Raw genomic sequence first — 15,923 nt, forward strand, 5'->3', positions numbered from 1 at the left:
CTTTATTCCGAAACGTTTCGCCTACACAGTAGTCTTCTTCAGTCCGGTACAGAAAGTAGGCAGGAGCAATGAAGTCTTAATTCACTGCTCCTGCCTACTTTCTGTACTCGACTGAAGAAGCCTACTGTATAGGCGAAATGTTTCGGAATAAAGTTGCCTAAATGTTGCCTATGTGTCTTACCTACCAACCTGTCGGTATTGTATACCATTTTGATATTCCGTCTGTAGTTCTTTGCAATTGCTTTACTGCCACCTTTGTGAAGTGGGGCTATGTCTTTGGTTTTTAGTGTGTGTCGGATGACCCCTGTGTCCATGCTCCCTCTCCATAAAATGCTGAAGGCACGCTATAGGGGCTTCTTGTAATTCTTGATGAACATGGAGTTCCACGAGTCTAGGCCTGGGGCAGAGTACATGGGCTTGTCATCAATTGCCTCTTCAGAGTCTTGTGGAGTTAGAATTATACCCAAGATTTTTGGAATGACCAAGTTTTGGGTTTCGTTCATAAAGAATTCATTTGGATTGTCGACCCTTGGTCGAAGCAGTGGCTCGCTGAACACTGAGTCATATTGGAACTTTAGTATCTCACTCATTTTTTGGCTGTCATCTGTGGATGTCCCATCCTGCCTAAGCAGCGGCCCAATACTGGATGTTGTCTTTCCCTTAGATTTGGTATAAGAGAAGTTTTTTTTTTTTTGAGTTTCCTTTATGGCTTTTAATTCTTCCAGTGATTCGTGTCTCCTATAAGATTCCTTCAGCTTAAGTTCGATATTTGCAATTTCATTGACTAGTGCCTCCCTACGTCTTTTAGATATATTGGCCTCACTCAGCAACTCTGCAACTATTCGCCTTCGTCTGTATAGGGAACGTCTCTCTCTTCCTAGTTTACATCTTCTCTTTCATTTTCTTAATGGAATGTGTCTTGAGCAGATCTCAAGAACCACAGAATTAATTTTTTCATGGCAAATGTTCGGATCCGTGTTGTTTAGTTTATCTTCCCAGCTTGTTTCATTTAGGTCATGGTTTACTTGATCCCATTGTATGTTTTTGTTATTGAAATTGAATTTCGTGAAGAGACCTTCATGACTGCTCACTGAAGTAAGAAATTGGAGGGAGGTATGGGTTGATTGCATTTTCTTGGACTGCAAAAAGGCCTTCGACACAGTTCCTCACAAGAGATTAGAACAGAAGCTAGAGGAACAGGCACGTATAACAGGAAGGGCACTGCAATGGATCAGAGAATACCTAACAGGGAGGCAACAGCGAGTCATGGTCCGTGATGAGGTATCACAGTGGGTGCCAGTGACGAGCGGGGTCCCATAGGGGTCAGTCCTGGGACCAGTGCTATTCTTGATATATGTGAAAGACATGACGGTAGGGATAGACTCAGAAGTGTCCCGGTTTGCAGATGACGTGAAGTTAATGAGGAGAATTAAATCAGACGCGGACCAGACAGGTCTACAAAGAGACCTCGACAGGCTGGATGAGTGGTCCAGCAACTGGCTCCTAGAATTTGACCCCGCCAAATGCAAAGTCATGAAGATCGGAGGAGGGCAAAGAAGACCGCAGACAGAGTATAGGCTAGGAGGCCAAAGGCTGCAAACCTCACTCAAGGAGAAAGACCTAGGAGTGAGTATAATACCGAGTACATCGCCAGAGGCACACATTAACCTGATAACTGCTGCGGCATATGGGCGCTTGGCAAACCTGAGAAATGCGTTCCGATACCTCAGTAAGAAATCGTTCAAGACTTTATACACTGTGTACGTCAGGCCCATACTGGAGTACGCAGCACCAGTTTGGAACCCACACCTGGTCAAACATGTCAAGAAATTAGAGAAAGTGCAAATGTTTGCAACAAGGCTAGTTCCAGAGCTAAGGGGAATGTCCTATGAAGAAAGGTTAAGGGAAATCGGTCTGACAACACTGGAAGACAGAAGGATCAGGGGAGACATGATAACGACATACAAAATACTGCGTGGAATAGACAAGGTGGACAGAGATAGGATGTTCCAGAGATGGGACTCAGAAACAAGGGGTCACAATTTGAAGCTGAATACTCAGATGAGTCAAAGGGATGTTAGGAAGTATTTCTTCAGTCATAGAGTAGTTAGGAAGTGGAATAGTCTGGCAAGCGATATAGTGGAGGCAGGAACTATACATAGTTTTGAGACGAGGTATGATAAAGCTCATGGAGCAAGGGGAGAGAGGACCTAGTAGCGGTCGGTGAAGAGGCGGGGCCAGGAGCTGAGTCTCGACCCCTGCAACCACAATTAGGTGAGCAATTAGGTGAGTACATTTTGCTAGCCAGGAGCCCTGTGCATACGTGTCTGCACCTTCGTTATGTTGTGATCTGAGTGTATTGTCTTTCACAGTTATATTATTTATCAGATCGTCATTGTTAGTGAAGATGAGTTCCAGCGTATTTTTTAGTCTTGTTGACTCTACTATGTGCGTGAGTGTGTGAATCTTCAACTGAGCTGCAGCCTCCCGGGTGATCTCTGCTAAAATATTGTTTGCTATATTCCTCCATTTTAGGTGTCTCAAGCAATTATGTACCATGGAGGGAAATAAAGAAGCAATTATGTACCATGGAGGGAAATAAAGAAGCAATTATGTACCATGGAGGGAAATAAAGAAGCAATTATGTACCATGGAGGGAAATAAAGAAGCAATTATGTACCATGGAGGGAAATAAAGAAGCAATTATGTACCATGGAGGGAAATAAAGAAGCAATTATGTACCATGGAGGGAAATAAAGAAGCAATTATGTACCATGTAGGGAAATAAAGAAGCAATTATGTACCATGGAGGGAAATAAAGAAGCAATTATGTACCATGGAGGGAAATAAAGAAGCAATTATGTACCATGGAGGGAAATAAAGAAGCAATTATGTACCATGGAGGGAAATAAAGAAGCAATTATGTACCATGGAGGGAAATAAAGAAGCAATTATGTACCATGGAGGGAAATAAAGAAGCAATTATGCACCATGGAGGGAAATAAAGAAGCAATTATGTACCATGGAGGGAAATAAAGAAGCAATTATGTACCATGGAGGGAAATAAAGAAGCAATTATGTACCATGGAGGGAAATAAAGAAGCAATTATGTACCATGGAGGGAAATAAAGAAGCAATTATGCACCATGGAGGGAAATAAAGAAGCAATTATGTACCATGGAGGGAAATAAAGAAGCAATTATGTACCATGGAGGGAAATAAAGAAGCAATTATGTACCATGGAGGGAAATAAAGAAGCAATTATGTACCATGGAGGGAAATAAAGAAGCAATTATGTACCATGGAGGGAAATAAAGAAGCAATTATGTACCATGGAGGGAAATAAAGAAGCAATTATGTACCATGGAGGGAAATAAAGAAGCAATTATGTACCATGGAGGGAAATAAAGAAGCAATTATGTACCATGGAGGGAAATAAAGAAGCAATTATGTACCATGGAGGGAAATAAAGAAGCAATTATGTACCATGGAGGGAAATAAAGAAGCAATTATGTACCATGGAGGGAAATAAAGAAGCAATTATGTACCATGGAGGGAAATAAAGAAGCAATTATGTACCATGGAGGGAAATAAAGAAGCAATTATGTACCATGGAGGGAAATAAAGAAGCAATTATGCACCATGGAGGGAAATAAAGAAGCAATTATGTACCATGGAGGGAAATAAAGAAGCAATTATGTACCATGGAGGGAAATAAAGAAGCAATTATGTACCATGGAGGGAAATAAAGAAGCAATTATGTACCATGGAGGGAAATAAAGAAGCAATTATGTACCATGGAGGGAAATAAAGAAGCAATTATGTACCATGGAGGGAAATAAAGAAGCAATTATGTACCATGGAGGGAAATAAAGAAGCAATTATGTACCATGGAGGGAAATAAAGAAGCAATTATGTACCATGGAGGGAAATAAAGAAGCAATTATGTACCATGGAGGGAAATAAAGAAGCAATTATGTACCATGGAGGGAAATAAAGAAGCAATTATGTACCATGGAGGGAAATAAAGAAGCAATTATGTACCATGGAGGGAAATAAAGAAGCAATTATGTACCATGGAGGGAAATAAAGAAGCAATTATGTACCATGGAGGGAAATAAAGAAGCAATTATGTACCATGGAGGGAAATAAAGAAGCAATTATGTACCATGGAGGGAAATAAAGAAGCAATTATGTACCATGGAGGGAAATAAAGAAGCAATTATGTACCATGGAGGGAAATAAAGAAGCAATTATGTACCATGGAGGGAAATAAAGAAGCAATTATGTACCATGGAGGGAAATAAAGAAGCAATTATTTACCATGGAGGGTAATAAAGAAGCAATTATGTACCATGGAGGGAAATAAAGAAGCAATTATGTACCATGGAGGGAAATAAAGAAGCAATTATGTAACATGGAGGGAAATAAAGAAGCAATTATGTACCATGGAGGGAAATAAAGAAGCAATTATGTACCATGGAGGGAAATAAAGAAGCAAATGTACCATTAAAGAAGCAATTATGTAACATGGAGGGAAATAAAGAAGCAATTATGTACCACAATTATGTACCATGGAGGGAAATAAAGAAGCAATTATGTACCATGGAGGGAAATAAAGAAGCAATTATGTACCATTGAGGGAAATAAAGAAGCAATTATGTACCATGGAGGGAAATAAAGAAGCAATTATGTACCATGGAGGGAAATAAAGAAGAAATTATGTACCATGGAGGGAAATAAAGAAGCAATTATGTACCATGGAGGGAAATAAAGAAGCAATTATGTACCATGGAGGGAAATAAAGAAGCAATTATGTACCATGGAGGGAAATAAAGAAGCAATTATGTACCATGGAGGGAAATAAAGAAGCAATTATGTACCTCTGATGTACATGGAGGGAAATATTAAATGTACCATGGAGGGAAATAAAGAAGCAATTATGTACAATGGAGGGAAATAAAGAAGCAATTATGTACCATGGAGGGAAATAAAGAAGCAATTATGTACCTGTGATGTACATATAAAATATGCATTTTTGAGGAACTTGAAGATGAAACATTGAACTTTGGGAGCAAAACATAGAAAGTATGTACCATGGGCTTACAAAAGACGAAATTATGCACCCAGGAGGTACAAATGGATTATATTATGTACCCAAGACTTAAAGAATAAGAAACTATGAGCCCTGGATGTTCATAAGTAGAAAATTATCTATCCAGTATATACCTAAATAGACAATTATAATTCCTGGAGATAAATAATGAAATCCCGAGGCTTGGTTGGCAGCGCACTCGTCTCACATACTGAGTGCCCGCGGTTCGATCCCTGACAGGTGGAAACGTTGGGTGTGTTTCCTTACACCTGCTACCCCTGTTTACCTAAGAGTAAGTAGGTACCTGGATGTTAGTCGACTGTTGTAGGTCGCAACCCGGGGGTTGATAATGTACCTTAGAACTGGCTGGCTTTTGAACTAAGCTGAAGCACAATAACAACTCTTAGCCTCTAAAATTAATTTGAGTAAATAAATATAAACATGAAATTCTGTACTTCTGAAGTACAGGAAAATTCTGTACTTCTGAAGTACAGGAAAATTCTGTACTTCTGAAGTACAGGAAAATTCTGTACTTCTGAAGTACAGGAAAATTCTGTACTTCTGAAGTACAGGAAAATTCTGAAGTACAGGAAAATTCTGTACTTCTGAAGTACAGGAAAATTCTGTACTTCTGAAGTACAGGAAAATTCTGTACTTCTGAAGTACAGGAAAATTCTGTACTTCTGAAGTACAGGAAAATTCTGTACTTCTGAAGTACAGGAAAATTCTGTACTTCTGAAGTACAGGAAAATTCTGTACTTCTACAGGAAAATTCTGTCTTCTGAAGTACAGGAAAATTCTGTACTTCTGAAGTACAGGAAAATTCTGTACTTCTGAAGTACAGGAAAATTCTGTACTTCTGAAGTACAGGAAAATTCTGTACTTCTGAAGTACAGGAAAATTCTGTACTTCTGAAGTACAGGAAAATTCTGTACTTCTGAAGTACAGGAAAATTCTGTACTCTTGAAGTACAGGAAAATTCTGTACTCTTGAAGTGCAGGAAGAAAATTATGTCACTGAGGAATGTACGAAGAAATTAGACCTGAGGGAGGTACATAAGGAAGAATAAAATACCATGGAGAAAAGAAAAAGTAAATATGTTCCCTGCTAATATTAAAAGAAGAAATTATGTACTTTTTAGGCTCACAAAAAGAATTTTGGGATATCATTTATTCTGGAAGTATATGGGGAAATTATTGACCCTGGTGATATGTGAGGAAAAAATATGTACTCCGGGTTAATACCCTTCACGGTTTGTGCCTTGATTATTGGCCAAAGGCTCTCGAGTCAAGGAACTGGAGATGCCATCTTCTCTGGATAAGACTTTATTACCTCCAGTTCTTTCTCTGTTGTATAACCTATGGGTTTAGTGCTCTCTCACAAATGTTATAATGTAAGTAATTATAATTACATATATTACTAAAACAATTGCAATAATAATAATAATAATAATAATAATAATAATAATAATAATAATAATAATAATAATAATAATAATAATAATAATTACGTTATAATTATTATTAGGTAACTATTATTATTTATATTAAGTATGATTTGTCATTATTCTCAGACACTGTATAATCCTAAAGGGTTTAGCTCTCACCCACCTTAACTTTACCCCTTCCATCCCCCCCCCTCCCGCCTTCAAGCAAACTTACCGAAAGAGATAGCGCAGTTTGCCACCAGAACAACGATAGCGGCACAGACAAAGAAGTTACTGTAGTCACTGGTGAGACCCACCATGTTGTAAACGATAGCCACGAAGACGAAGGGATAACTTAAGTGGAAGGGCGTCTCAGCCAGCATCTTGGACAGGAAGTAGACATCAGTGCGATACATTCCGTTAAAGTGCTCGCGCAGGAAAATTGGCAACTGGGCACAGAACGTCTGTAAGTGAATAGTTGTGTGATATTAGTTGTGTGATATTAGTTGTGTGATATTAGTTGTGTGATATTAGTTGTGTGATATTAGTTTTGTGATATTAGTTGTGATATTAGTTGTGTGATATTAGTTTTGTGATATTAGTTGTGATATTAGTTGTGTGATATTAGTTGTGTGATATTAGTTGTGTGATATTAGTTGTGTGATATTAGTTGTGTGATATTAGATGTGTGATATTTGTTGTGTGATATTTGTTGTGTGATATTAGTTGTGTGATATTTGTTGTGTGATATTAGATGTGTGATATTTGTTGTGTGATATTAGTTGTGTGATATTAGTTGTGTGATATTAGTTGTGTGATATTAGTTGTGTGATATTAGTTGTGTGATATTAGATGTGTGATATTAGTTGTGTGATATTAGATGTGTGATATTAGTTGTGTGATATTAGTTGTGTGATATTAGGTAACAGGTGACATTGGCATATAAGGTGATACTGGATCATATATTAGATGACAAGTTAGGTGATATTAGACCACATGCTAGATGATATGTTAGGTGATATTAGACCACATGCTAGATGATATGTTAGGTGATATTAGACCACATGCTAGATGACATGTTATGTGATATTAGACCACATGCTAGATGATATGTTAGGTGATATTAGACCACATGCTAGATGACATGTTAGGTGATTTGGAACAGAGTTTTAGCAACCATCTTGGACTGGAAACAGACATCTGTTATGCACCGATGGAGTACTTACACACGTATAAAAAAGTTAAATAAGTATTAAGGTGTAGGAGAGAGAATTAGTTAATGATAGTCACTCTGGAAGAGGTTGAGAACATGTTACCAGTACCTGGTAACATGTTCCTGGAAAATCCTACAGGGACTAGTACAGAACTTGCACACGAAAATCACTCACAATGAAAGCAAAAGACTTGTCAGACGATGTAACATCCCCCCAATGAAAAGCACGTTAAGAGACAATACAATAAGTGTCAGGGGCCCAAGACTGTTCAACTGCCTCCCAGCATACATAAGGGGGATTACCAATAGACCCCTGACAGTCTTCCAGCAGGCACTGGACAAGCGCCTAAAGTCGGTACCTGACCAGCCGGGCTGTGGCTCGTACGTTGGATTGTGTGCAGTCAGCAGTAACAGCCTGGTTGATCAGGCTCTGATCCACCAGGAGGCCTGGTCACAGACCGGGCCGCGGGGGAGTTGACCCCCCGAACTCTCTCCAGGTAAACTCCAGGTAGGAGACGTGCTCTTAATTTTTTATAATATCTCATAACAGGAAGACTGTCAAGATACTTTCATCTAAGAACTTGATGGCTGGCAAGAAACAAGAGAGGCGCGAATGGCTCACCTTGTTGAACTCATTCACACGAGTTGATTTCCTGTTCGCCAAGAATAAGGTTTGATCCAGTGTTGTATCATAAGTGGGTGAAAGAATAAAAATTTGGGAAATAATGGTAAACACATCTTAGTATAGCATCTGTTTTGAATGAAGTGACGACATTAGCAAAAGTTCAGCTTAATTTTAAGTTTTAAGATGTGTAAATTGAACGTGTGTAGTGTAGACTGCTGCTTTAGACGTTGCTTCTTCTTTGCTGTAACATTTGAAGCAGATGCCATATTATACATATTATGGTTCGACTATTCTCTGGTACATTGCCCTTTGTGAGTTCTCAGATAAACTCTTTCTTTCACAAGATGCGTTAACTGAAGACAACGTTATTCAGACCACAGAGGTTAAAAATAGAGATACTGCTGGAGATGGAAGCACTGATGTCCATACAAGGGTAAAAGATATTGAGAAAACAGGAAAAATAAATGCACCAGCAGTGAACGCAGCTACAATAAATCCTAGCACACAGAAGTACAATCTATGTAAATACTATGCCTTGGGTATCTGCAGGCACGGTATATCTGGTAAAACAGGTGGGACACGCACCTTTGACCATCCAAAAAAAATGCCGCACCCACATGACAACAGGAGAGTGCAACTTCTCTTCTTGCAACTTATTTCACACAGAAATGTGTCACTCATCAATCCATGAAAGAAAATGCTACAATGCATCCTGCCAGGCACATCATCTAAAGGGGACTAGAAGATACAGGCCAGCCTGACTATGGGAAACAAAAGAGAGGAGCCTCAACCTCTCCACCTGAAAACACTTCTGGAGCAGAGGCACGAACATTGGCCTCTACCCCAGAGCCAGCAAATAAAACTCCCCTAAATTCCACCAATACGACATTTGTCTTTGCAAACATGCAGGGTCTAAAGCCGTCAAAAAACAACAAAATTCCTTCTATCAAGGGACTGCTTGCAGAGTCAAATGCAATGTTTGAAGCATTCACAGAGACCCACATAAAGGATCATTACGACAACGAAATATGGATCCCAGGTTATAACCTATTCCGTTGAGACAGACTAAACTGGCAACAAGGGAGGTTGGCCTGTACGTCACAGAGTCGCTCATTTGCGCAGAACTGCTAAACACCTCAAATGATGCAGTTGAAGTTTTGGCAGTAAAGATCTAAAACCAAAACCTTGTCATTGTGGTAGTATACAAGCTTCCAGATGCAACTTCCCAGCAATTCCAGGAGCAACTTGAGAAAATTGACCACTGTTTAGAAAATCTCCCAACTTCTGCCCCAAACATCTTACTGCTAGGAGATTTCAACCTGAAACACCTAAAATGGAGGAGTATAGCAAACAATATTTTAGCAGAGATCACCCCAGGAGGCAGCTCAGATAAAAATTCACATACACACGAACTATCAAATCTCTGCAACAAATTCACCTTAAACCAGCAAATACTAGAGCCTACAATACTAGAAAATATGCTGGACCTTAACTTCACTAATAACGACGATCTGATACGTAATATAACTGTATCAAAGACAATTCACTCAGATCACAACATAATAGAGGTACAGACATGTATGCACAGGGCTCCAGACCAGCAAAATGTGAACAGTCATAAAGGTCTCTTCACGAAATTCAATTTCAATAACAAAAACATACAATGGGATCAAGTAAATCATGTCCTAAATGCAACAAGTTGGGAAGATAAACTAAACATCACAGATCTGAACATTTGCCTTGAAAAAAATTAATTCTGCGGCTCTTGAGATCTGCTCAAGACACATTCCATTAAGAAAAAGAAAGAGAAGATGTAAACTAGAAAAAGAGAGACGTTCCCTATATAGATGAAGGCAAAGAGTCACAGAGCTACTGAGTGGGGTCAATATGTCTGAAATACTAAGGGAGGCACTAGTCAATGAAATTGCAAATATCGAACTTAAGCTGAAGAAATCTTAGAGGAGACAAGAATCACAGGAAGAACTAAAAGCTATAAAGGAAATTAAAAAAAAATACTTCTTCTGTTATGCTTAGGTGGGATGGGACATACACAGATGATAGTCAAGAAATGAGTGAGATACTAAAGTCCCAGTATGACTCAGTGTTCAGCGAGCCACTGCCCACTCTAAGGGTCGACAATCCAAATGAATTCTTTATGAACGAAACCCAAAATTTGATCATCCCAAAAATCTCAGATATTATTCTAACTCCACAAGACTTTGAAGAGACAATTAATGACATGCCCATGCACTCTGCCCCAGGTCCAGACTCGTGGAACTCCGTGTTCATCAAGAATTGCAAGAAGTCCCTATCGTGCACCTTCAGCATTTTATGGAGAGGGAGCATGGACACAGGGGTCATCCCGCACACACTAAAAACAACAGACATAGCCCCACTCCATAAAGGTGGCAGTAAAGCAATAGCAAAGAACCAATAGGACGATAGCACTAACATCCCATATCTTCTTAGAGGGTTCTAAGAAGCAAGATAGCCAACCACCTAGATACCCACCAACCCAAGGCAACATGGGTTTAGAACAGGTCGCTCCTGCCTGCCTCAGCTACTGGACCACTATGACAAGGTCCTGGATGCTGTAGAGGATAAACAAAATACAGATGTAGTATACACAGATTTTGCAAAAGCTTTTGACAAGTGTGACCATGGTGTAATAGCACACAAAATGTGGGATAAAGAAATAATGGGAAAAGTTGGTAGATGGATCTACAACTTCCTGACAAATAGAACACAAAGAGTAATAGTAAACAGAGTAAAGTCTGAGGCAGCCATGGTAAAAAGCTCTGTTTCACAAGGCACAGTACTAGCTCCCATTCTATTCCTCATCCTCATTTATGACATAGATATGTAAACCATAGCTCTGTGTCTTCCTTTGCGGATGACACCCAGATCACCATGGCAGTGACCTCCATTGAAGACACCGCGAGACTCCAAGCGGACATCAACCAAATCTTTGAATGGGCCACTCAAAACAATATGAAGTTCAGCGAGGAGAAATTTCAACTTCTAAGATATGGAAAACTTGAAGAAATTAAAAATGTGTCAGGGTATACTGACACGTCCACTCCCAAATATCTGAATACATTCACCTCCTCCATACTCTCTCCCTCCAATCTGATATCCAATCTTTCGTCACCTAGTATTTTTGTTACCCTCATCACATTACTCTTTCCTATATTTACTTTTAATTTTGCTTCTTTTACATACCCAACCAAATTCATCCACCAGCCTCTGCAACTTCTCTTCAGAATCTTCCAAAAGCACAGTGTCATCAGCAAAGAGCAACTGTGACAACTCCCACTTTGTGTTTCATTTTTTATCTTTTAACTCCACACCTCTTGCAAAGACCCTCGCATTCACTTCTCTTACAATCCCATCTATAAATATATTGAACATCCACGGTGATATATATATATATATATATATATATATATATATATATATATATATATATATATATATATATATATATATATATATATATATATACATAAATATATATATATATATATATATATATATATATATATATATATATATATATATATATATATATATATATATATATATATATTTCATTTTTCTTTCAACGTACCAGCCGTATCCCACCGAGGCAGGGTGGCCCAAAAGAAAAAAACTTAAGTTTCTCTTTTTAAATTTAGTAATATATACAGGAGAAGGGGTTACTAGCCCCTTGCTCCCGGCATTTTAGTCGCCTCTTACAACACGCATGGCTTACGGAGGAAGAATTCTGTTCCACTTCCACATGGAGGTAAGAGGAAATAAACAAGAACAAGAACTAGAAAGAAAATAGAAGAAAACCCAGAGGGGTGTGTGTGTGTATATATATGCTTGTACATGTATGTGTAGTGTGACCTAAATGCAAGTAGAAGTAGCAAGACATACCTGAAATCTTGCATGTTTATGAGACAGACAAAAGACACCAGCAATCCTCCCATCATGTAAAACAATTACAGGCTTTCGTTGTACACTCACTTGGCAGGACGGTAGTACCTCCCTGGGTGGTTGCTGTCTACCAACCTACTACCTGAATATATATATATATATATATATATATATATATATATATATATATATATATATATATATATATATATATATATGTATGTATGTATGTATATATATATATATATATATATATATATATATATATATATATATATATATATATATATATATATATATATATATATATATATATATATATATATATATATATATATATATATATATATATATATGGGCTAGTAACCCCTTCTCCTGTATACATTTACTAAAAAAGAGAAGAAGAAAAACTTTATAAAACTGGGATGCTTAAATGTGCGTGGATGTAGTGCGGATGACAAGAAACAGATGATTGCTGATGTTATGAATGAAAAGAAGTTGGATGTCCTGGCTCTAAGCGAAACAAAGCTGAAGGGGGTAGGAGAGTTTCAGTGGGGGGAAATAAATGGGATTAAATCTGGAGTATCTGAGAGAGTTAGAGCAAAGGAAGGGGTAGCAGTAATGTTAAATGATCAGTTATGGAAGGAGAAAAGAGAATATGAATGTGTAAATACAAGAATTATGTGGATTAGAGTAAAGGTTGGATGCGAGAAGTGGGTCATAATAAGCGTGTATTCACCTGGAGAAGAGAGGAATGCAGAGGAGAGAGAGAGATTTTGGGAGATGTTAAGTGAATGTATAGGAGCCTTTGAACCAAGTGAGAGAGTAATTGTGGTAGGGGACCTGAATGCTAAAGTAGGAGAAACTTTTAGAGAGGGTGTGGTAGGTAAGTTTGGAGTGCCAGGTGTAAATGATAATGGGAGCCCTTTGATTGAACTTTGTATAGAAAGGGGTTTAGTTATAGGTAATACATATTTTAAGAAAAAGAGAATAAATAAGTATACAAGATATGATGTAGGGCGAAATGACAGTAGTTTGTTGGATTATGTATTGGTAGATAAAAGACTGTTGAGTAGACTTCAGGATGTACATGTTTATAGAGGGGCCACAGATATATCAGATCACTTTCTAGTTGTAGCTACACTGAGAGTAAAAGGTAGATGGGATACAAGGAGAATAGAAGCATCAGGGAAGAGAGAGGTGAAGGTTTATAAGCTAAAAGAGGAGGCAGTTAGGGTAAGATATAAACAGCTATTGGAGGATAGATGGGCTAATGAGAGCATAGGCAATGGGGTCGAAGAGGTATGGGGTAGGATTAAAAATGTAGTGTTAGAGTGTTCAGCAGAAGTTTGTGGTTACAGGAAAGTGGGTGCAGGAGGGAAGAGGAGCGATTGGTGGAATGATGATGTAAAGAGAGTAGTAAGGAAGAAAAAGTTAGCATATGAGAAGTTTTTATAAAGTAGAAGTGATGCAAGGAGGTAAGAGTATATGGAGAAAAAGAGAGAGGTTAAGAGAGTGGTGAAGCAATGTAAAAAGAGAGCAAATGAGAGAGTGGGTGAGATGTTATCAACAAATTTTGTTGAAAATAAGAAAAAGTTTTGGAGTGAGATTAACAAGTTAATGAAGCCTAGAGAACAAATGGATTTGTCAGTTGAAAATAGGAGAGGAGAGTTATTAAATGGAGAGTTAGAGGTATTGGGAAGATGTAGGGAATATTTTGAGGAATTGTTAAATGTTGATGAAGATAGGGAAGCTGTGATTTCGTGTATAGGGCAAGGAGGAATAACATCTTGTAGGAGTGAGGAAGAGCCAGTTGTGAGTGTGGGGGAAGTTCGTGAGGCAGTATGTAAAATGAAAGGGGGTAAGGCAGCCGGGATTGATGGGATAAAGATAGAAATGTTAAAAGCAGGTGGGGATATAGTTTTGGAGTGGTTGGTGCAATTATTTAATAAATGTACAGTGCCTGCACTCTGAAGGAGGGGTGTTAATGTTGCAGTTTAAAAACTGTACTGTAAAGCACCCTTCTGGCAAGACAGTGATGGAGTGAATGATGGTGAAAGTTTTTCTTTCTCGGGCCACCCTGCCTTATATGTTTCACTGTAAACACCTGGTCCACACACCCCTTACCTTTCCTAAAGCCTCCTTGTTCATCTGCTATCCTATTCTCCGTCTTACTCTTAATTCTTTCAATAATAACTCTACCATACACTTTACCAGGTATACTCAGCATACTTATCCCCTATATATATATATATATATATATATATATATATATATATATATATATATATATATATATATATATATATATATATATATATATATATATATATATATATATATATATATATATATATATATGCAATAAGATCACAGTAAACAGGCGATTTCAGAATATGCAAAACAACCACTCTGAAAGAATAGAGAAATTCCAAGCGCTTTCGTGACTACTCACATTATCAATAATGTGAGTAGTCTTGAAAGCGCTTGGAATTTCTCTATTCTTTCAGAGTGGTTGTTTTGCATATATATATATATGTATATTTATATATATATATATATGTATATATATATATATATATATATATATACATATGTCATGCCAAAGAGAGAGAGAAAGAGAGAGAGAGAGAGAGAGAGAGAGAGAGAGAGAGAGAGAGAGAGAGAGAGAGAGAGAGAGAGAGAGAGAGAGAGAGAGAGAGAGAGAGAGAGAGAGAGAGTGAGAGAGACTTACACTGACTACACCAAATACATTCTGGAAGGTCATATTTGTCAGGAGCAGGAACAGTGCTCCGTTAATGTTGGTAATTCCTTCCTGAGTCAGCTGCTGGCCCCAGTAGATCATTCCTATCAACAACGCTATGGCCTGCAACACAACACATTCACATGCAATAAGTGTAGCATGGAAAACTAGTCTAATACAACGTTAAAGAGCAACCATAAAGGCTATGTACAACAACAAAAATATATGGAAATAATTTTGCATATTTCAAGTTGCATATTTCAAGTTATTATGTGAGTAATAAATACGCTAAAAATAACAGATCCTACTAATAATAATTAATATATTTTTCAACTATTCCTGAAAAGATAAAATTATATGAGTATACTGGATGACTAATAATGTTACTGAAGTAAACTTCTAAATCAAGATCATGCAATGAATTCCAGGTATCCCCCATAAAGATAGGCATAAACTGATAATGAATCTCAGCACAGTTTTACAAAGGGTCGTTCCTGTCTTACGAATTTACTAACTTTCTTCACTAAGGTGTTTGAGGAGGTAGATCATGGTAATGAATATGATACTGTGTATTTGGACTTCAGTAAGGATTTCGATAGAGTTCCACATCAGAGGCTATTGAGGAAACTTAAGGCACACGGAATAAAAGGAGAATTTTTTTCCTGGGTAGAGGCATGGTTGACAAATAGGCAGCAGAGAGTTTGTATAAATGGGGAGAGAGGTGTTTATGGGAGTCAGTGTTGGGCCCCTTGTTGTTCACAATCTACATAAACGACATAGATGAGGGAATAAATAACGACATAAGCAAATTTGCTGATGACACCTAACTAGGCCGTCCAGTTCATTCTATTAAGGACATTAGTGCACTCCAAGATGATGTGAATAGACTGATGCAGTGGT

The 15,923-nt window shown here is 37.9% G+C and overlaps 1 protein-coding gene across 1 annotated transcript in view; it reads right to left on the reverse strand.

Moving 5' to 3' along the window:
• LOC128700451 (protein white-like) overlaps positions 1 to 15,923 on the reverse strand; it is a gene marked incomplete at its 5' end in the record, with an annotated part of 120,085 nt that overhangs the window by 17,663 nt on the left and 86,499 nt on the right. The window contains 2 exons of the mRNA XM_070079913.1: positions 6,757 to 6,985; positions 15,015 to 15,146. Coding sequence (XP_069936014.1) covers positions 6,757 to 6,985; positions 15,015 to 15,146 — 361 coding nt within the window. The remainder of the gene's footprint in view (positions 1 to 6,756; positions 6,986 to 15,014; positions 15,147 to 15,923) is intronic.

This window comes from Cherax quadricarinatus, unplaced genomic scaffold (assembly GCF_038502225.1).
Source record: "Cherax quadricarinatus isolate ZL_2023a unplaced genomic scaffold, ASM3850222v1 Contig41, whole genome shotgun sequence".
NCBI lineage: Eukaryota > Metazoa > Arthropoda > Malacostraca > Decapoda > Parastacidae > Cherax > Cherax quadricarinatus.